At 52.2% G+C, this 21,136-nt stretch overlaps 9 protein-coding genes across 9 annotated transcripts; 6 read left to right on the top strand and 3 right to left on the bottom strand.

Annotated features, from left to right (window-relative positions):
• Window positions 1–1,803: 1,803 nt before the first annotated feature.
• Window positions 1,804–2,778, bottom strand: CLAFUR5_13274 (Short-chain dehydrogenase/reductase; the record flags this gene model as incomplete). Its single annotated transcript, XM_047912422.1, has 1 exon — window positions 1,804–2,778. One exon carries the CDS (start codon window positions 2,776–2,778, stop codon window positions 1,804–1,806), a length of 975 nt encoding a protein of 324 aa, XP_047768395.1.
• A 540-nt stretch (window positions 2,779–3,318) lies between these two features.
• Window positions 3,319–11,736, top strand: CLAFUR5_13273 (Prosolanapyrone synthase; the record flags this gene model as incomplete). The annotated part of the gene is made up of 12 exons (XM_047912421.1): window positions 3,319–3,762; window positions 3,814–3,875; window positions 3,927–4,235; window positions 4,293–4,521; window positions 4,610–5,495; window positions 5,547–6,547; window positions 6,604–8,199; window positions 8,254–8,637; window positions 8,690–10,152; window positions 10,230–10,481; window positions 10,557–10,800; window positions 10,858–11,736. 12 exons carry the CDS (start codon window positions 3,319–3,321, stop codon window positions 11,734–11,736), a joined length of 7,749 nt encoding a protein of 2,582 aa, XP_047768392.1.
• A 375-nt stretch (window positions 11,737–12,111) lies between these two features.
• Window positions 12,112–12,741, bottom strand: CLAFUR5_13272 (uncharacterized protein; the record flags this gene model as incomplete). Its single annotated transcript, XM_047912420.1, has 1 exon — window positions 12,112–12,741. The coding sequence occupies one exon, from the start codon at window positions 12,739–12,741 to the stop codon at window positions 12,112–12,114; it is 630 nt and encodes a 209-aa protein (XP_047768393.1).
• A 570-nt stretch (window positions 12,742–13,311) lies between these two features.
• CLAFUR5_13271 (uncharacterized protein) lies at window positions 13,312–14,322 on the top strand (the record flags this gene model as incomplete). The annotated part of the gene is made up of 1 exon (XM_047912419.1): window positions 13,312–14,322. The coding sequence occupies one exon, from the start codon at window positions 13,312–13,314 to the stop codon at window positions 14,320–14,322; it is 1,011 nt and encodes a 336-aa protein (XP_047768390.1).
• Window positions 14,323–15,198: 876 nt separating this feature from the next.
• On the top strand, window positions 15,199–15,591 carry CLAFUR5_20099 (uncharacterized protein; the record flags this gene model as incomplete). Its single annotated transcript, XM_059462941.1, has 2 exons — window positions 15,199–15,323; window positions 15,384–15,591. The coding sequence occupies 2 exons, from the start codon at window positions 15,199–15,201 to the stop codon at window positions 15,589–15,591; spliced, it is 333 nt and encodes a 110-aa protein (XP_059319160.1).
• Window positions 15,592–16,130: 539 nt separating this feature from the next.
• On the bottom strand, window positions 16,131–16,571 carry CLAFUR5_13270 (Succinate dehydrogenase assembly factor 3, mitochondrial; the record flags this gene model as incomplete). The annotated part of the gene is made up of 1 exon (XM_047912418.1): window positions 16,131–16,571. One exon carries the CDS (start codon window positions 16,569–16,571, stop codon window positions 16,131–16,133), a length of 441 nt encoding a protein of 146 aa, XP_047768391.1.
• Window positions 16,572–17,297: 726 nt separating this feature from the next.
• Window positions 17,298–17,914, top strand: CLAFUR5_13269 (uncharacterized protein; the record flags this gene model as incomplete). Its single annotated transcript, XM_047912417.1, has 2 exons — window positions 17,298–17,549; window positions 17,618–17,914. The coding sequence occupies 2 exons, from the start codon at window positions 17,298–17,300 to the stop codon at window positions 17,912–17,914; spliced, it is 549 nt and encodes a 182-aa protein (XP_047768023.1).
• Window positions 17,915–19,303: 1,389 nt separating this feature from the next.
• On the top strand, window positions 19,304–19,917 carry CLAFUR5_13268 (uncharacterized protein; the record flags this gene model as incomplete). Its single annotated transcript, XM_047912416.1, has 2 exons — window positions 19,304–19,550; window positions 19,619–19,917. 2 exons carry the CDS (start codon window positions 19,304–19,306, stop codon window positions 19,915–19,917), a joined length of 546 nt encoding a protein of 181 aa, XP_047768022.1.
• Window positions 19,918–20,423: 506 nt separating this feature from the next.
• Window positions 20,424–21,038, top strand: CLAFUR5_13267 (uncharacterized protein; the record flags this gene model as incomplete). The annotated part of the gene is made up of 1 exon (XM_047912415.1): window positions 20,424–21,038. The coding sequence occupies one exon, from the start codon at window positions 20,424–20,426 to the stop codon at window positions 21,036–21,038; it is 615 nt and encodes a 204-aa protein (XP_047768018.1).
• Window positions 21,039–21,136: the final 98 nt, after the last annotated feature.

The raw sequence follows: 21,136 nt of genomic DNA, 5'->3' as shown, positions 1-21,136 counted from the left end.
CCGAGTTTAAAACGGCCTTTAACCGAGCGAAGGATCGTTAGAGAATACTCTAGGAAGATATAGAAGTTATAAGCGCCTAGTTCAAGCTTATAAAAGAGACGATTACTAAGTATAGCGTATATAACGAGGATATCTATAACTTCGATAAGACGGGCTTTTAAATAGGCGTAATTGGCTCTATAAAAGTCGTTACTAGCTCAGAACGACGCTCTTGCCTTACGACTACTTAGCCTAGTAATAGAGAGTAGGTTATAGTCATTTAAAGTATCTATACTACTAGCTACTCAACCCCGCCCTTTATTATCTATAAAGGGCGCGTCTATATTTAAGTATAGTACAAAGAGGTAGATATACCGCGGATTTAGAAGCTTACGGTCTCCGAGAATAGATAGACAAACAACGTACCTAGCCTCGAGTAGTTAAAGCACTTTGACGCGTATATAGAGGCGCGTTCTATAGGTAGCTATAGGTTACTTATTTTGGACGGCTATATAAGCTATTTAAACTAGGGTTTTAAGGACTACTATCTAGACTATAAGATCCTTACGCTCTATATACCGGCGTATTCGTCGTATATCCTATAGTCTCTTAATGTAGTTTGTTTTACGCCGTTAAAGCTAAAGTACTTATAACGCGTATAGGACTTAGCGCGTGAGCGCGTCTTCTATATTAATAAAGAAACCTTCCTTCCGGCGTTTAAAGACGCGTTTTTCGACGTGTTTATCGCGTTAAACTATAAGAAGGCCTTTGATACTATAGGGTTAGTTCCTATTAACGCGTAAGTAGTACTTGATCGCCTTAATATACGCCTACGAACCCCGCTAGGACTACCCCCGCTTTAGACAACATTATAGTAGTCTTAAACTCTGAGTAATTCAAAGGAGTTTACGTCAATCTAAGCTTATATACGACGCTATACTAAGCAACTCTAAAACAGCTTATAATAGCTTCTCTTAGCTTATAAAAGGCGGCGAAGTAATACTATAAGAGAATACGCTTCTTAGAGCTCGTAACTCTAAGCTTAAACGGTAATTTAAGACTCTTATAAAGCGCCGATCTTGTAAACGAAAGCGTCTCTAGTACGGCGGGGTCTTAGAGTATAGAGTTGGCTCGTTATAGGTAGTCGTCGAGTCGTTAAAGGCTATAGAATAGTCAAAGAAGAGTCGTAGGTCAGAGGGTACAAAAGAGGGCTAGCTAAGTAGACGGTAGTATAGTAACTACGGTCGGACTGGCTATAACGTATAAATATACTAGGAAGACAAAGAGAATAAATCTAAATCGGATAAGAGTGTTAAGTTCACTAGTTCTCTATTTAATAGTAGTGAGAACGATTAATAAAGAATACAAGTTAGTTGTACTAAGACAAAATTCCTAGCTCACTAGTGTTCCTAGCTCACTAGTGCTTTACGTTATTAAAAATCAAAAAGTCGTAAAGTACGAGATATAAAAGTATTTCAAAGATAAGTTACTATATTATAGATTTCCAATAAACCGGCTAAATTATACCGCTTAGTAGAGAGCCCTAGTAAGGACTCTAAGGAGCCTAGTCAACTAGATAGTAGTACATATAGGCTAATAGAACTAGTACTAGTCTACCTCCTAACCTTAGAAGTCGGGTGTTCGCTTCACTACGTGACTAAGGCAAGCTTCTTACTCGCAAGCTCGGGTAGTGGCTTCACTTCAACACTACTTGCACTACTACCGAGTGCAGCAGCGGTCTGATTTAGGAGGTAGAGTAGAGTACTAGTATCTTAAAAATCGCCGCAGAAACCTAGACCTCATTGGCTCCTAGCTCATGTGCTTCTAGGCTTGAGTGACCCGCTCACACCACAGCCAAAACCGCTCCCCCACTGCGCACCCACCGCAGTCGATGGGTTGCGTGGCTTGCAAAATGTCTTTCCGGAGACTTCCAACGCGACCCCAGGGCCAGACGTATGCGCCGTTTAGTGCGAAAGTCACGGCATCCGACCACCCTGCAAACAACACCGTGCACGCTCCCAGGTGCGGGGAATACAACACCATCCTGGCCACCATATACTGCCACCACGCCATGTGCCTCTGCAAGCCGGTCCTCAGATTGCCTGGATTGTACGCCACGCTGATGATGCCCCTCTTGCCGTACCGACGAGCCGTCTCCATGGCGAGCAACACGTTGCCCGTCTTGCTGATGCTGTAATTGCTTGCCTGGTCGCTGGACGTTACAGGTGCTGCGTCTACACCCTCTGTCCAGGACATGCCTGCGCGAGGTGCGAGCTCCACTGCCACCGAGCCAGCCCAGAGCACTCGCACACTTCCAGCTGGCGCAGTCTCCGCCGTCTGCAGGAGGCGAGGCATCACGAGCTGCGTAAAGAGATGAGGCCCGAGGCAGTTGACGCCGAGCTGCAGCTCATACCCTTGTGCAGTTTTGCTTCCCACCGCTGGCGTCATCACACCGGCGTTGTTCACCAAGACATCAAGGCGATCGGAGCGTGCCAAGAAATCTTCACCCGCGCGCCGAATGGACACCATATCTGCCAAGTCCAGATGCAGGTACTCGAGACGACCAGAGGACGAGGCATGCTTCGTTTGGATTCCCTGCATGCACTTTTTCGCTTGCTGCACGTCTCGACCTGCGATGAAAACCGTCGCATTGCGAGAATACAGCATCTCAGCCAGTTCCGAGCCAATTCCCGAGTAGCCGCCAGTAACGACCACTACTTTGCCAAATTGATCCGGCAGCTTTGCGACTGTGAGCGCTGGAGCAGGAATCAAGACCGATTGGCTCCAGATTGATCCCATCGTGTGAATGGGTGGCACAGGAAGAATGCAGCAATGATTGGGAGCTCGACTAAAATCACAAGAGACCGCGATCGTGCCTGGTCTTGTACTTCCCGGCTACCATCGACGCAAGACGGTGAGCATGGCGGGTTTGGCCTGCTTCAATCGTAAGACAGTCCTCCGCACGACCCGTTGAAGGTTTATACAGCTTCGTAGATACAACTGCCGTTCGTCGCCAGCTTTTCTGTACAATACCGACCTTGACCATCCATGCTCTCCAGGTTCGACTCTAGCACGAATTAGCGAGCTTAATGGTGGCCTGTCAGAGAGATTCATTTCGGGTATCCTCTCACTTACCCCAGGCCCTTGTTACTGTGGCAGGGACTCAAAGGCCTTAGGCCGATGGTTTGAGAATACTAAGCCCGAACAGGCATCTTCTCGAATGGAGACTTTGTTCTGCGGTGACGACCACTAGAAGTGTCGTCTCTGTCCTCACCAGATGAAAATTACTTGCGCCAAAATACCGTTTGAGAGAACATATCCTACTACGAGCTGACCAACATGGAGCCAATTGCGATTGTTGGCATGTCATGCCGGCTACCTGGGGACATTCACTCGCCCTCCCAGCTCTGGGAGTATTTGAAGCAAGGAAAGGATGCGCAGTCCAAAATTCCAGCGAACCGATTCAACGTGGACAGCTGGTATCATCCAGATAGCCATCGGCCAGGCAGTGTGAATGCGAAGGGTGGTTACTTCCTCAGCCATGACGATAGTTTCAGGTCCTTTGACCCTCGGTTCTTCGGTGTCAGTTCCATCGAAGCGAAATCGATGGATCCGCAGCAACGTAAGCTTTGTGAGACAGTATACGAGTGTCTCGAGGCCGCCGGGGCTCGATTGGCCGACATGTCTGGATCTTCCACTGGGTGTTTCGTTGGCAACTTCACCTACGACGCTGCCTACGATCAGTGGAAGGACATTGAATATGTCATGCCGTATCAAACCACGGTAACGCAACGTCTGGTATCACTCCAAAAGCATATCGCTGACATTGGTCAGGGGTCCGGCGCCACGATCCTGAGCAATAGAATCAACTACCTGTTCAACCTGAAGGGGCCAAGGTCAGATTCCAGTGGCACGATGAAATCGTCTTCAAGCTGATAAATGGGTAGTCTCACGGTGGATACTGCATGCTCGAGTGTTATGTACGCCTTGCACTATGCCATTCAGTCGATCCACAACGGAGACTGCTCGGCGGCCATCGTAGGAGGCACAAATCTTGTGTTTGGACTCGAGCAACACATAGGGAGTGTCGCCCTTGGCGCTTTGTCTCCAACTTCGACTTGCCACACTTTCGACGAGTCCGCGGACGGCTATGGGAGAGCGGACGCAGTTGGTGCTCTCTACGTCAAGCGCTTATCAGATGCCATTCAGAATGGTGACCCGATTCGTGCGATAATACGAGGCACAGCAGTCAATACGTAAGATGTCATGTACTCCGCTTGTGCTGGATCTTTTGGCGTCTGACGCAGTCACAGGAATGGCAGAAGCGCCGGCATTAGCCATCCAAGTGTTCACCAACAGGAGGCTGTCATACGGGCAGCTTATACACATGCTGACTTGCCCTTGAACGAAACCAGCTACTTTGAGTGCCACGGTACTGGTACCCAAGTTGGCGATCCCATCGAGGTTGATGCGATTGGCAGAGTCTTCGGAGACCATCACTCTTCTGATAACCCATTGCTGATTGGAAGTGTAAAGACAAATGTGAGCATCCGCGACCCGCACTCATTACCAGCTATTGGATGGTGATGAAGCTGTATTGGAAGGCTTCTGACTGACCTTGGTGCTACAGCTTGGTCATGGGGAGGCAGCTAGCGCAATCGCCAGCATCATTAAAGCTTCCATGGTGTTGGAAACAGGACAGGTGCCTGCAACCGTGGGCATTCGGACTCTCAATCCTCACCTCAAACTACTGGGCGGTGCTATCAAGATCTGTCAGTCCACTACCGTTCTGAGCGACACACAGGCTCGGTATCGTAGGGCAAGCGTCAACTCCTTTGGCTACGGAGGCGCCAACGCTCACGCAATTCTGGACGCCACCCAATCTTATTTTGGCGACACATTACGGGCGCAAGCATTGCATGCTGTCAAATGGTTAAGCCCACCGAGGACTGTCTTCGTAGACACACTCTGCTCTTCGCCCACTGGCAGACTGTATCTCCTACCATTTGCAGCACACAACGAGATCACATTACAAGCAATAGTGAACAGCATCAACTTATCTCGAGGTTCACTTGACGTGCCGAATCTGGCCTATACACTGTCAGTGAGAAGAGAACTCTTTGCCTCGAGGGCCTTCCAAGTGGTCCGTGCCACGAAAAACTCCTCACAAACGTTACCAGTCGATCCCGCAACCACTGCGACCCACAAGACTCGTTGCCCAACTATCGCTTTCGTGTTCACTGGGCAGGGAGCCCAATGGGCTCACATGGGATTGACGCTGGCCGACCAGTTCCCAATCGTTCTCTCCACAATCACCAGGCTTGATGCAGCTTTGGCAAGTACCACAATACCTCCAGACTGGAACATCCTCGACGTTCTCCGCGAGACCGGGGAGTCCAGTCGGATCCACGACACGGAAAAATCGCAGACCATCTGCACTGCCCTTCAGATTGCACTAGTTGATCTCCTCCACTCATGGCGAGTCCGAGCAGAGGCTGTCGTTGGCCACTCTTCAGGTACGTCGTACGCAGCAGCTTGAGCTGTTTCAACCTCTGATCATGTTCTAGGAGAGATTGCAGCAGCCTATGCCGCAGGTCTATGCTCTGCGGAAGACGCTATTCGCATCGCTTATTTCCGAGGCCTTGCTGCATCCACGGAACAGCATCCTGGCGCTATGATGGCCGTAGGTCTCTCGCCGGACGAGATGGAAACATACATATGCGATCGAGAAGACGTGGTAGTGGCGTGCCACAACAGCCCACGAAGTGTGACATTGAGCGGCTCAACAGCCGCCATCGAAAGCCTTTTTGTGTTACTTGCAGAGCGAAAGATCTTCGCTCGGGTCCTCAGAACGTCAGGAAACGCGTATCACTCCTGGTTAATGACTGCTGCTGGTATAAAATATCAGACCCTGCTGGATGAGCACTTCTCAGATGCTCAATCGACGGGAGATCAGTGTTCAGCCATGCGAGCCACGATGGTCTCGTCAGTGACGACGAGGACTATTGGCGGGCCCCTGCCGACATCTTATTGGAGACAGAACCTGACTTCTATGGTGGCATTCAACGATGCCATTGGAAAGATGCTGGACATGTTTCCCCAAGTTGATCACGTACTGGAAATTGGGCCACACTCTGCGCTGGCGGGCCCTCTACGGGACATCATCGCAAAGCACCCTTCCGCGGCTGAGAAAGTGTCCTACCTTCAGACACTCTCGAGAGCATCAGATAGTGCGGCCGACATGCTTGGGCTTGCTGGAAAGCTCTTCTTGAAGACGCTACCTCTTGATCTGGCCACAGTCAACGGCTTCGAAAAGATATCGGCGGAGAAGCTGTCAGACCCAGCGAGACAATGCCACGTCCTTACCAGCCTTCCACCATATCCATGGACATACACAGATCAGGATCAGATCATACCACTGGAGTCTCGTCTTTGTAGAGATATCAAATTTCGTCCATTCATGCGCCATGATCTGCTTGGCAGTAGGGTGCCTGGATCTTCTCCCGATTGCCCAGTCTGGAGAAACGTGATCAAACTGGAGAATGTTCCATGGCTCAAAGACCATCAGGTGGGTCTCCACACAACGTGGATCACAACGCGTGATACTAGCTGACCGAGTTCTAGATTGCAGGTAACTTCGTCTTCCCAGCTGCAGGCTATGTGGCTATTGCACTCGAAGCGGGCTCTCAAGCCTTCGCTCCGCTCAAGATACCTCTAGAAGCTCTCTCAATTGCCGATCTAACCATTGGCTCCGCATTGCTGCTGCGGAAAGAAGTGGCCGTAGAAGTCATCGTCGACGCTTGGATCGATCGCAAAACGGACGTCGAGCTCAGATTTTCTATCAAGAGTACGGCATCAGATCAATGGACCGAGCACGCGACTGGCATCGTCCACGCTGGTAGTACCATGAACGGTCCCAGTGGCCAGCATGCTCCTGCTAAGGGCAGTGGCGGAAGATGGGGCGTGAACGCGGACAGCTACAGCAAGATGTGGTTCGAAGCGATGAGTAACGTGGGCATGGAATATGGACCAGGCTTTACTCTTCTTTCCGATATCAGCACTCGCGCAACAACCCTCGAGGCCTCGGCGACGGTCCCGCTACAAGCAACCTCACTTGCAATGCCTAACCAGTCGACGTATACTCTACACCCTACCGTGGTCGACGCAGCTTTCCAGCTGATCGTGATTGCTGTACACGAGGGCAAGCCTTATACGTTCACCAAGCCATACATACCGACGGTCATCACCAATCTGGTCGCTTCACGGCCGCTACCGAGTGCCACGCCTGATTTAGCCTACATCAAAGTGACAGGCAAGAGGCAAGGATTACGTCAAATCGTTGGTACAGCAACGATCACGGATGCTGCACAGCAAATTTTACTTCAAATGGATGTTGAACTGACATCTCTGGAGTCGCAATTGTCGACAAACAAGAAATCTGCAGCGGTTCAACCATACAATCGTGTGATCTGGAGGCCTGACTTCGATCTAATCACGGCCGCACAACTCTCCGACCTACTGCCATACCGCCAAGATGACATACAGGTCAAGATCCGCTTCGAAAGCCTCAACGAGTGCTGCATTCTTATCTTGCTCAACGACTACACGAGAGTGCCAGCCGGCAGGGCACGGGATGATTTGCCGTTCCATATGCAAAAGTGGGTGACATGGGTGGAGACTCAAGGAAAACTTCTGTCTCAAGCTCATCACTTCTCCGAAATGTCCACCGAGGCTCGCGAGAGACGTATTGCTGCCCTGGTCGCTGAGTTTGGCGAAGACATTCCCGAACTTGCGCTGGTTGCTCGCCTACACTACCACATGTCCGACATCGTTTTCGGACGTGCGGCACCCTTGGAACTCATGGTCAAGGATGGTCTTCTGTCCAAAGTTTACGAAGAGGGCTTCTCGGGAGCTGGAGCATACGATAGACTTGCTAGTGTTCTCCACTTGATCGGGCATAAGAATCCCGGAAGCAGGATACTGGAGATAGGCGCTGGCTCTGGAGGTGCCACAATGCCTGCTCTGAATGCTCTTCGAGGTAACACATCGTTCCCCCAATATCGCGAGTACGTCTTCACCGACGTTTCCACGGCGTTCCTTTCCAGGGCAAAAGACAAATTCAGCGGTTATTTGAACGTCAGCTACGCCATCCTGGACATCGAAGGTGTCGAAGCTCAAGGATTTGACGAAGGATCCTTCGACGTGATCATTGCCTCCAATGCGAGTCATTCCCGCAGAATTAAACACTGTCCAGACTGCTGACGACATTTATAGGTCATTCATGCAACCAAGTCCATCGTGCAAACGCTGAAGAACTGCAGAAAGTTGTTGGCACCAGGCGGACGGCTGATTCTGGTAGAAACCACGGAGATTCGTCTTGTGACAGGCCTTCTAGTTGGCCAGTTGCCAGGCTATTGGCTGGGCGTCGACGACTGTAGACCAGATGGTCCTTTCATCTCTGCAGACGAATGGCACACGCGCCTTGTCAATGCCTGCCTTTCTGGTGCAGACCATGTGTTACACGACTACTCGAAGCCGTACGACTCCACGGCAGTCATCGTATCACGTAACACAGAGGACTATGTCATTGTGCCGAAGCTGGAAGATCCATCGATAGCAGAGCTGTCAGCGGCCTCATCAACAGGTCAAGTCTACCTAGTAAGCATTCTGTTGCATATCATGATACTTTGCCAGGACTGACAGCACATAGGTGTATTTGGACAGCCCACATCCGGTTCTTGCCCAACTTGAGGCTCATTATGAATCCTGCGGGGTCGCCTGTCACCGTGCCTCACTGAAAGATCTCGGTCAGGTCACCCAGAAAGGCATTCGAGCGGTCATACTTGTTGAGCTCGAGATGCCAGTGTTGTTCGAGCTATCGGATGAGATACTCCAAGGTCTGCAACACTTGAGCCAGGTTGCAGCCTCAGCGATTTACGTGACGAATGCTGGTACGCTTTGCGGAAAGTTCCCCGAGAAGTCTCTGGTCGTTGGTCTTGTCAGATCGATATCCATCGAGGAGCCATCGTTCCGTGTCGCTACGGTCGATCTAGATCCAGAAGCTCTTCCAAGTTCACTCCAGCGCGCAGCACAAATTGTCGCAAATGTTGAGATCGGGTTCAGCAAGAACCCCGATACCGAGGACGATTACAACTTCGTCGAGCAAGACGGGGTGTTGCACATCAGTCGCAACATTGTTGACACGGATGAGAACTCATCGTATCACATGCTGCATACTGAGACTACTCAGCTACGTTCATGCCCAAGCGATGCATCGGCTTACTTCACTCGGGTAGAAGACTTCGATGCCCTCTACTGGGACTCCAAAGAGCCCCCCATGCAGACCCCGAGTACGAATGTCCGGGTCGAGCTTTCGAGATGTTCATTAGATGTCTACGTCGCTGGCATGTTGAGGGGACTCAAAGACTACCCATTTCACGGCATTGAGTGCGTGGGGATCGTGCAGGCCGTTGCGTCAGCTGTAGTCACTTGCAAACCAGGAGATCGAATACTGTACCTCGGATCCAACTGGCTGGAAACAACGTCCAATGTTCATGAGGGAGACTGTGTTCTTCTCTCGGACACCAGCAAGTCTATGAACGGAAGTCTCCATACAGACTCCCTGATGCAATCGACCTCGAACGGCATTGGTGTACATGGAACAAATGCGTGCAGCATGCAACCCTTCCGGGACACCGAAGAATTCGAAGGACAGTACAAATGCTTCGGCTTAGCATGGCAGCTCTACAAGACAATTCGCAGTGATTTGCTCGGGAAGAGCGTCTTGATCGACCTACCGACCCAAGTGCTCGGCTACGCGCTATCGCAGCTGATGACGATGCACGGATCTTCCGTGACGGCAGTATACAAGTCTCAACAAGAGCATCATTTGTTGGGCAGTATCTCAACACTATCGACCACCGTCGACGACGAATTCGTCTGGAGCGGCAAGTGTCAATTTGATGTGATCATTACTGACCGCATCACCGCTTCGCCAGATGCCTTTTCCAAGTGCTTGCGTGGTCAAGGCGAGGTGCTCATCGTCGGCCACCACAAAAGAGGACGACAAGATGCTGTGTCCCAGCTCGCCCCATCTTTACTGTCCAGGGGATTCGCTGTGCATATCTTCGACGTTCTGGAGGCTTTGTCCGCGAAGCGCAAACAGCTCGTTGGGTGAGTCTTTCGATGCTTTATATCGCTGCAACACCTGCAGTCTCATGCATAGCGACGCTGACAATAGAATCCCATAGGTCTATCAGAGCCGTCATTGATCTCGCAAAGAAGGGTAGCCTTCGTCCAGCGCCTCGACACATCTTCCCACTGTCGGAAATCAAGGATGCCGTGCGCGCAACTCAGGATTTGGACAAATACGCTGCAGTGACTCTATCGCGAGAGCCCGGAGACCTGGTACCCGTCCGCCAAAGACCCGAACCCGTAAGGTTCCGCCCCGACTCATCGTACATCCTCATCGGGTGCCTTGGTGGGTTGGGTCGTGTCATCACGTAAGTGGGCTTTGAAGTTCTCGCGATGCCAGGGCAAACAGGAACTCCCGCGCTGACCATGATGACAACTTATAGCATGTGGATGATATCCCGTGGTGCCCGGCACCTCACCTTCCTTTCACGAAGCGCAGCAGACAAGCCAGAGGCCGCTTCGCTCGTGCAAGAGTTGGCGGAGTTGGCGGAACGGGAAATGCCGGATTTGCAGTTTGACATTGTCCGGGGCGATGTCTCGAATGCGCAGCATGTGAAGAAGACTGTCGATATCGCTGCTGCACAAGGCCCGATCAGAGGAGTAATACATGCCGCCATGGTCTTGAAGGTATCTATTGCGAACAGGGATTTGTGCGAAGTCCATGCGCTGACTTTTGTTCTGTAGGAGAGCCTCTTCAATGCCATGACACTCGATATCTGGAATCAGGTAGTGCAGCCGAAAGTTCGCGGCGCACAGCATTTGCATCAGCAGACCTTGGGCTGCGATCTGGACTTCTTCGTCATGACAAGCACCATTCTGTCGGTCGTGGGCGCCGCAACTCAAAGTAACTACGCCGCGGCCAATGCGTACCTAGACCATCTGGCCCGCCACCGCCATCACCGAGGTCTACAAGCAACCTCCATCTCTATCGGCATGGTCGTCAACGTTGGCTACGTAGAAGAACACGAAGCGAGTGCCATCGCTCTTCGCCGGAACGGAATGTACGGCATCAACATGGAAGAGTTCTTGGACAACCTCGAGCTGTCATGTCGCAGGAAAGACATGACCAAAGTATTAGATTGCTTCGATCCTTGCGCTGCCTCCAACCTCATCACTGGAATGGATCCCACACGTATCACGCGGAACAGTAGCAAGAGTATCTGGCACAGAGATGCACGCCTGCGCCATTTCACACAGGCTTTGGAGCAAGGATCTGGTGCCTCCGTGCGCGAACAAGTTGTTCAGAAGGGTAGCTTGGCCATGGAACTGCGAGAAGCCGCAAAAGACGGAGAAGCCGCCGCTCGACTGAAGTTGACGCAGCTATTGACGGAACGGATTGCAAGTCTAGTCATGGTACCAGTAGAACAGATTGATGTCGGGGACGCACTGCCCGCATATGGTATGGACAGCATGATTGGTGCAGAGCTACGGGCATGGCTCCAGAGAGAACTGGGAGCAGATGTGCCATTCTTGGTCATTTTGGATCAGAACTTGACATTCAAGGCTTTAGCGGGAATTGTGTTCAAGTCTATCGATTTGGCACAGCAGAATATCACACAGTAGACACACGGTACTAGGCATCGCATTTTGGGAGGTTCGCAGTAGCACGGTGGTCCTCGCATCGACTTTCCGGTCATCAACGTGACCTTGGCATGAACTTTGGACAGCAATTGTTGCGCTCAGTTGTCTCGATTTCTGCTGCTACGGGAACGACACCGTCTCTTCTCTGGCGTGCGTGATTTCTGGCTTCCCATTGGGAACGAACGCCAGACTACTTTGTTAACCTTCTTCCGCGCCAACCTCTCCTGCCTCTCATCGTGGACACCGACGATGGGGTTACTCGACAGGTCTGGCGACGCAGACCATCGCTCTCGACCAAGGGGCTTTTTCTGTTGCATCGTCCGGCTGTGCCTTTCCTCTACAACGGACTCTCGAGGCTTAAAGGTCAACAGCTGGTGCTCTATAGTGCCATGCGTACGGCCAGTTCTCACCCGGTTGGTACTCTTCGACGTGGCACTCCTTATGATGCTTACTGTACTGGCCTCGACGCATATCGCACCGAACACTTGCTATAGGGTCCCAGATGGTAGACGACATATCCTGAAGTACGCTGGTCTTGGCAGAATCTCTGACCACCACACCACGGCAAGGCTCGAATATGGCCATGGGGACTCTTGGAACAAAAGGATATGGCGCATCCGTAGGAGTCGATGCTAACGCTGCGTCCAAGGAAAGCATCGGCTCTAGCAAGGTTGGGAAGTCTGAGCTTTCCATCTCTCGCTTCAATGCAGCGATTCGCCCTGATGGTGGCCGGGATTTAGGTGCCCATGGCCTGACGTGCGTCAACCGCATGCGAGATCGGCCTGCTGCTTGCTGAGATATGGCCCTGGAGATAGCACTCCACCTTGGCTTCGTCACTCTGTTGGCTGGAGTTCTCATCCGACTGGTGCTGCGGGTATTCGATGGTCGAGCTTCCTCAGCTGCCTTGTTCATCGTATCTGTGATGTGCGTATTTTCCAGAAGATCTTCGATTTCTTTGACTTTAGGCATCCGGTCGGTGGTGGACATTTTAGAAAGCCTTTCTGTGATGCTATTGATGGCGTTCATGCAGCTGGTGCGGCTTCTCCTGGGCGCCATACTGGTATGCGGGTTTCAAATCTTGTGGAGGCGGTGTGCTTGATCAGTCAGAATGGTGAATTTGGGAAAGGTAGGTCAGCTTCCAGGACGCACCCTTCACCCTTTAAAGGGTCCAAAGCTCGAATTTGAAGACCGCCCTGATGCTGCTTACCAGAGGATTCCGACTGTTTTAATGCTGACAAGCTCCAGCAGAGCCCTGAGAGATATTCTGATTGACTCGTCAGGAGATGTTGTCTGTTTCAACACTGACATACACTATTAGATGCCTCCTGATGACCAGGACCCCAAAAGCTGAAATGTCCCCAAGGGTGTCGTCGACAAATATCCAAGGCCAGCAGCTGCTCTTGTTCGCCTCTTTCCGTCTTTGAGCCTAAACTGTACCAGCTTCACCTGAAGGTCCAGCAACATTCTTACCTCTTCCACGACCTTTACCGCCGTGGGGGAAACTTGCACACCTCCGCCTTGTCAACCTCGAAGGAATATCATACAAGCGATACAACCATGCCCCGCCAACGCTTCAACATGTCCTGGTGGCATGGCAACGACATGCCTAGCCACCAGGAATACGAACACATGCCAGGACACGATACTCCGCAACAACCCTGGACTGCATTGGGTCTATCTGACGGTGCTGCAGACATGCCTCTATATCAGGAACTTCCGGAAGAACGCATGACATCCGCCCGGCTACACTCCAGGCAACATTCCTCGGTGCCCCGTTCTCCTCGGGAATGGGAGGCAGTCTTTCTAAGGGATGGCCGTTTGGTCTTCGAGACCTTGCAGCAGACCCGGGAGATCATGGTGATGCCACCCGAAGCTCCTGAACCTCAACGACCTATCGCTCGCGTTCCATTGCCCACAGAGCCTCGGCGTCTTGCCTACACCACTCGTGAACGCAGCCGCAACGCCCGCACGACTCGAGTGCCACGCTGGGAGCCCACTTACGTCCCAGACTATCTCCTCGAACTCTGCTGTGGTGCTGAATCACCATCTCTCACCAGGTGCCCTTATCTAAGTCCCGAGCAACTCGCGCGTTTCCCACCAAATCGTATGCTCCGCTACGACAACCGCAGCCTCATACTCCCAGATGACTACCTCCACTATGCTCCCAGACAGAGCATAGCGCCCTACATCTTTGTTCTCCAGCTGCTCAACCCCTACCAGCTCGAGCGTGTCCAAAGCACCGTGGGCGGCGACATTCTCTTCGCAATCGAGGATGGCAATGCGGAGTATGCCATGATCACGATGTATAAGCTGGAACGGTCTGTCATGGCCCTCAGGGACTGCGCGTTGTATGTGAAGCATCTCCATGCGTTGAAGGTGTTGGCGGCGGGGTATGGTTTATGTAACCCGTACAAGGGGAGGGAGTACAGGATGTTGATGAGTGGATGGGAAGGGTATAGGAGAGCGGGTTGGAGCGCTGCGGAGAGGAGGAAGGCGGGGATAGCGCAGCCGATGTTCTGGAGCATGGCGCCAGGTGAGATGGACGCATGGTGTCATTTCCCTCATTGATGTGATGGGATGGCGGTGGTGACTGTGCTCTTGGCTCGACGGCGATCATTGATGGGGAGGTTGCGGCTAATCGAGGGTCGGGGTGCGGCCTCGGCCGTGAGCTGCGACTTTCGCGGACGTGGGACTGTAGGCGCGTAGCTGAGTAGCGATTGTAGCGATCACAACAGTCGCAAGACATCCGCGTGCTCAACAACTTCCTCCTGCGTCACCTCGATATGCCTTGAAACCTCGCCTTGCTATGCAACCTGATCGTCGGCCTCGACGTCCCGTCGTTGAGCAGCGTGCTTCGACTCATGCCAGATCGCGCCAGTGGACGTAAGTCATTCGGGCTCGGTCGGGAACAATGTTGGCTCCTGGCAAGAATGCGAGAAAGCTGGCTGCAGTCGGGTGGCTGCAATGCGTCTCGCAGGCCACGTTCGTCAGTGATCAGAGTAGCCTGGGAAAGTGATAAGACTGCCGCAGGAGGCTCGTGTATGGGACTTCCATCTTCGCAAGGGCGGGCGATACGTGTTGAGCCTCGCCGGGCAGCCACTTCCTCAGTGCCTCACGCAACTGCGTTATCCTGATACTCCGAGCTGTATGCACCTTCCATGCCTGCTACCGTCCAGTCCCGGAACCTTGGAATTGAGGTCTTGCGCAACTTTGTGAGCGCACGAGGCCACGTGCACTCAGCACGTGAAATCCACGCTAAGGATCCTCCAGCCAATACCCTGCCGCAATCACTTTTGACGTATATATCTCACGAAAGATCTGTGTTATGTAACAAAGAAGCAGTAAGAAACCTCTGTGGCGTAAGCTATTGCACCGAGACTTGCGGGTTTGTGTCATCGTAGGAGGAGATATTGGTATTACAGATGGCGATCCGTGAGTGGTGTAATGAGAACTTCTCTTCCCGCATACATTGCGGTCTTCTTTTTTGCATGTTTCGTTGTTGATGATGGCTTTTTGCGCGGTCGCGGAGGTTGCGAGTTCGACCCGCTGGAGGGTGAAAGGGGGCATATCTATCGTCTTATGTAAGCATATGCGTTGAACTTTTTTGGTCAGTGCGAGGGACGTAGTACAGACAACGTCAAGTTTGCAAGCACTTGCGATCATGGTCGTCGTTGTCGCTGTCATTTATTCTCATCGGCATGCTATACTCACAAGTCCCGCCATCAACATCCGCCTGCATCGCTCAGCATGTCTGACACCGCCACCCCACCAGCACCAACATTTGCCATCAACACTCTTCACATCACCACACAACAAGCCACTGCATTGTCCGGATAGACATCAACACCCACATCCCTCCTTGCCGGCCCTAGACCCACCTTCCACCCATTCCTTTTCGTGATCATCATTCTGCGATATCGCATATCATACTTCTTGTAATCGCATCGCGGACAATGGTATGGTCGCGCCCAGTGTGAGCGACGAGGCTTCTCGATCGGACCGAATGGTTGGCTGCTGCTGAAGTCGGGACATGAGAGGAGGTTCATGCCTGCGCCGCAGGGGCGGTCAAGTTCGAACCTGGTGATCGTGAGTAGGGGATGTTGGGTTGGCTGGGAGGGAGGGATGTACCATTCGTGACCGCACTCGCGAGAGCGGTAGTACAGTGTCTTGCACATCTGATGGACAAGCTCGGGATGCCGTACAATGTTCTCGACAATATGCGCCTTCTTCTGTTCGAGTGAAGGAGGTTGTGGACCATTGCGCACATTATGCACTGCTGCCTTCCCTCCTTCCACGTGTTGCGACTTCCTCACACGCTCCTTCCACCTGCACATCCCACCTGCCACTCCATCACAAAACACCCCTGCATCGAATGATCACTCCTGCCTCGTCGGCACCTCCGGCGGCTGATGAGCCTTATACTCCGGATCATTCTCCTCCAACTCCTGCTGCCGAATCGTGTTCATCAACTCATACATCTGCCCAATTTGCTGATCACTCATCTTATCCACCTTGCCCTTGTCCATCTTCTCGCCCCTCCAACGATCGCCCTCGATCTGCTGCGCATACAACTGCCACTCCGTCAAAAAGCCCACGATGTGGACGGGATTGTCGGTGCTTCGGTGGGCGCGAAACTCGCTCTTGACATATTCGTCGCCGAGGAGACGCATTTCCTTGGGGAGGTGTTTGCGGTGTGAGCGAAGGATGCGGCGGTAGAGAGGGATGGGTGGGAGGAGGGCGAGAGGGACGGGTTTAAGACCGGAGGATTGGGTGCCGATTGAGGAGGGGACGGCCAGGAGGCGGAGGGTTGCGCGCATGATGAGGATGAATGGGAGGCGCTCAAGGTAAGGCAATGGCTGATGAGCAGGGAAGAGGACGATTGAAGATGATGGATGAAGTTCACGATACTCGACGTCATGATGCTTGCATCCGAGGGTGCCACGGTGATCCCTTCAAGGTCTCGCCTTTGGACAGTCTCGACTCGGTCCTCATCATCACAACATCCATGCCATCGAATTGTGGTGCTTCGGATTGACGCATGATATGACAGACCAATACGCTGGATCATGGCTCACGAAGGCTATTGCCTGGCGCGGCAGCAGAAACAGCAGGATCAAAGGCGTTAGAACAGCACGATCAAAACCATTTTCACGAATGAACGCTCAGGACGCCAGAGTGTTGATCAGAAGTCTGCGCTTTGATGACATGCTCCACGGAGTCAGAATTGCCACCACTTACACGAACCTCTCCATCATCCTGGGAGATGAAAGACGTGCCCATGGTGCTGATTCTCTTCGTTGCAAACGGAGTGCGGCCTGTTGCATACACATATCATGTCTTTCGGTCATGATGCCGCATTTCCAGGCGTAATTGCTGCATGCTGCCGTCTCTAGGACAGCTTGTTCTTGGAAGAGGCTCAAACGGACGGCGGGTACCGCTCCTGCTCATCTGGTGCCTGCGACATGGCTGAAGTCGTGTGACACAGGAGGCCATGCCCGCTTTCACTTTCGTTTGGCTCCTACATCTCTCTGCTGCGATTGCTCATGATATTCCCAGAGCCACTGACAGGTATCCTCAGTAACACCAAAATGACCATCGGTCAGCCATCACACGAAGGGCTTCAGCAGCCCACTTCAGGAAGCAACACAACCGCACAGCAAGCTACACATCAGGATGCCAGGAGACAGAATCTCGTGGCCTGCGCCAATGAATACGCGCACCTGGTGCAGCGTGCACCGGAGTTGACCTTCTTCACCCAGAACTACATCGAACAGTATCAGACAGAGATTCTTTCGGTACGTCCAATGCTCATATAGCGGCCACATCTCCTTCGACGTGTTCAGCTCTTACTGACGCTGCGCAGTTGGAGCCTGATAAGCACGGCGCCACGACTCAACTTCGAAAAGTCCTTGGTAACCTGGTTCATGACACCCTCGATGCCCTGCTTGCGGATCTGCTGGTTGCCGTGAAAGTCGAACAACGCAAGATGAGCGCCGACGATGATGCGATTGGTATGACGGAAACGGAGCCACTCGAAACCGATGTCGTTGCAGCCCAGCAGGATGTTCTTGGACAGAAGGTCAAGATGGAACTTGAGTCGCTTGTTGAGCTGGCCAAGGATGCTGTGGACGAGGAGCTTCTCGGCTTGCAGGAATACTGAGTGGACGCAGTTTGCTCTGTCGACGGCCTGCTACCTGGTTGCGTGGAGGTTTGTACGCTCGGTACCCTGGCTCATTCTTATGTACAAGAGCGACCTCAAGGATCATCGAGCAAGCCCAAGTTACGAAGCCGCGGCCAAGGCCATCATGCCAGAGGAAGGGAAGCAGACAGTAAGGGCACAGTCAAGGTAATAGCTGGCACCTTTCAAAGGCCTCGGGATGTTTCCAGATTCTTTGCCATGGGTGCAAGAAAGTTCACAAGGTCTTTTTCTGGAAGTAAGGCCTCAAGCAAACGCTCCAACTGGGCAAGATCTTCTTGCTCGTCGATCAAGCTGGACTGTGTCTCGAGGCACAACATTTCACACCCATGTTGTTGCCCATCGCGCCGAGGCTGGTAAGCAATACACTTAGCGGAATCGCTGAACCTGTCTTCCAGCAGTATATTTCTCATCCTCTTCCGAGTTTTCCACTACGTGCCGGAGTCTTCAATGCCTTCACTGGAAACTCGGCTTGGCAACACAGTGCAGCGTTCTCGAACCCTCCACAGCAACGCTTATGCAGAAAGCTTATAGCGAATTCACGCTCCTCGGCAGTACTCCGCAAGATCTACAGTGCTAGCGCATACCAGAACCCATCACGAACAGGTCCGGTCGTGAATCTGCCAACGCTCTGCACCGCTATAAAGCATTCTCGCCGAGGTTTCTGGAGGCTTGCGATTCTTCACAATGAATCACCATGCCACCCCGCGTTCAGTGTCATGAGCTTGTACACTTTTGGTGACGTGTTATACTGGTCCCCTCCTCTTTTAGCAATTCATCGACATGGCAATGAGAACGCCATTGGCGGGTACCTCAGTGCCGAGCTATGGCAGAAAACAACCTCACGCCAATGGCTTTAAGCAAAGTATACAGTTTCTTGGCTGCAACGACTGACAGCGATAACAGGGAAGAGACTGAACAACATTCACGATGTGGCTGCCGCTGAGCATTATCATTTGTACACTGACAGGGCGGATTGAAGCAGGCCATATGGCTTAGCATCAATGCTTCAAACATTGCACAGACTCTCATTGTAGAACACATGTCAAGCTGTTCTCAGAAAGAGTTTACAATGCTGTTCGACCGCACCACATAGTTCATACTGCAGCTGAGCAGTTCGCAATAGCGCTTTCATGCTTCCTGTCCTGCTCGTCGAACCTTCTCCGCGAACCAACGCCCTCCATCGCAGTCCTAGCTCCGAATGACAGAGTGGTCGATCAGCCATGCGCACCGCGCTCCAACAGAATATATAAAGCCGTGCGAACACCACCTGCTTCAATCCATCAAGCCTTCCATCGACTTCAGCAGCAGCACCAACCGCATCCACCAACCTCACCCAGCAAATCAGCAACCATGCTCGCCTCATACTTCCTCCTCCCAGCACTGGCCTTGGCCTCTCCAGCCGCAGAGCTCTACAAGCGCTCCGGTGCCTCCATTACCCAAGCCATTGGCTACATCAACAACAACATCACCACTGTCAACAACACTCTCAACACCTTCAACAAGCCAAAGGACGCTATCACCGCCCTGACGCTTCAGATCGAGACTGAGAGCTTGATCAAGTCCGTCAACAACGCTGCGTCTGTCTGCAAAGATTCTGGTATGTTGCACGCCTTGCTTCGCTGCTTCGTCTTGGGAGAGTATAGCTAACGCTTCTGTCCTTTCTAGCACCCCTCTCCGACTCCGAGTCCTTCGACGTCGCAACCGCCGTCCTGAACTTGCAGCCAAACATCAACTCGCTCCTCGACAACCTCGTCGCACACAAGCCACAGTTCATGACCGCGCTGTTTGGCTTCTCCGCTGATCCAATTGTCAAGGTGGACCTCGTGAACGCCAAGAAGGGTGCTGATGACTTTGGTACTGCTCTTACGCCGAAGCTCACTGCTACCTACCAGGGTGCTGCTCCGGTTATTATTCAGCAGATTGATGATAAGTTTGATCAGGCTATTGCTGCGTTCTCGTCTTAGGTGGGATGAGTTGTGGTTTTTGGTTTTGGGAGAGGATGATGAGGATGGATGGCAAAGGGTGGGAGGAGGTAGTTGACTTGGAAAAGGCAACATGGGGAGTAGAAGTCATGAATCACGAATGAAGAATGTTTATCTCCCACCTCCTTTCTGTCATGTCTCTTCGATGATTGCCAAGCCCTCCTCGATGTTGGTCTTCCCTATCTCTTCATGGCCCCACCCAAACGACTGCTTCATTTCGCCACAAGGGACTTGCAACATCTGCTTCTCGAAGCTGCGAGCGGGTCGCCTTGGCCATGCAGCGTTCAAGAACACTCTGGAAACAGCTTAACAGTCTTCGCAATGTCAGTACGTTTGCCATACACCTACAAAGGCCAGCTCCAACCGTTGAGCATATCAAGCCACCTGATCGCAGTTGGCATCTAGTCCTCTCCAACCTGAGACAGCAAGGGACAATGACCACTACTAACACCCCAGCACTCACCTGCACAACCAAAAACTGTTCAGCAATGTTCCAGTCCAGCCAGCTCTACTACAACCACATGCGTCTAACCCACCAGATGGAAGCGGTACCATGCCCCATCCAGGCTTGCCACAAGAAGTACAAAACCCGCAACGGGCTCACGACTCATGTCGACACCAAGCATCTCGCTGCAGCTATGACGTGTCTACTGCCCGGTTGCGGCGAGACACTGAGGACACGGGACGACGTCTTCCGCCATTTGCGAGAACAACATCGCATCCCGATCCCCAACGACAATGATGCCTTGTTGGGTGTTGCTAATTGCTCGGAGACGTGCAAGTACTTGGTTACGATATGGTGTAGAGTGAATAAGAAGGAGGTTCCTGACTTGTCCTTCTTTGATGGTGAGCAAGACGATGGTGATCGTGATCGAACAGATTCTGCGCAACAGAACTCTGGAAAGGCTGAGAGTACCTCAACTTCGGTCAAAACTTCAGCGGCAAGTACGACCACGGCAGTAAAAGAAGTCGATGAGTCGCTCCCGCCACTGGGTGGAGGCTACACGATGCCTCGAGAACCTCCATACGAGCTGACCAGTCCGGCTGATGTCAAAAAAAATGCTCTCGAAATCGTCAACCGATACTGGCTAAGACGGCATTGACATTGTGGCGGGACCGAGACGGGCGGAGGTGAATGTGCTGGCATGTGGACATTGGAATGTTGTTAAGTGAACGTAGCTCAGTGTGCTGTACTTCGTCA

Source organism: Fulvia fulva, chromosome 11 (assembly GCF_020509005.1).
Source record: "Fulvia fulva chromosome 11, complete sequence".
NCBI lineage: Eukaryota > Fungi > Ascomycota > Dothideomycetes > Mycosphaerellales > Mycosphaerellaceae > Fulvia > Fulvia fulva.
Note: the sequence above shows the minus strand (reverse complement) of the source record. Positions and strands in the feature narration are given on the sequence as shown.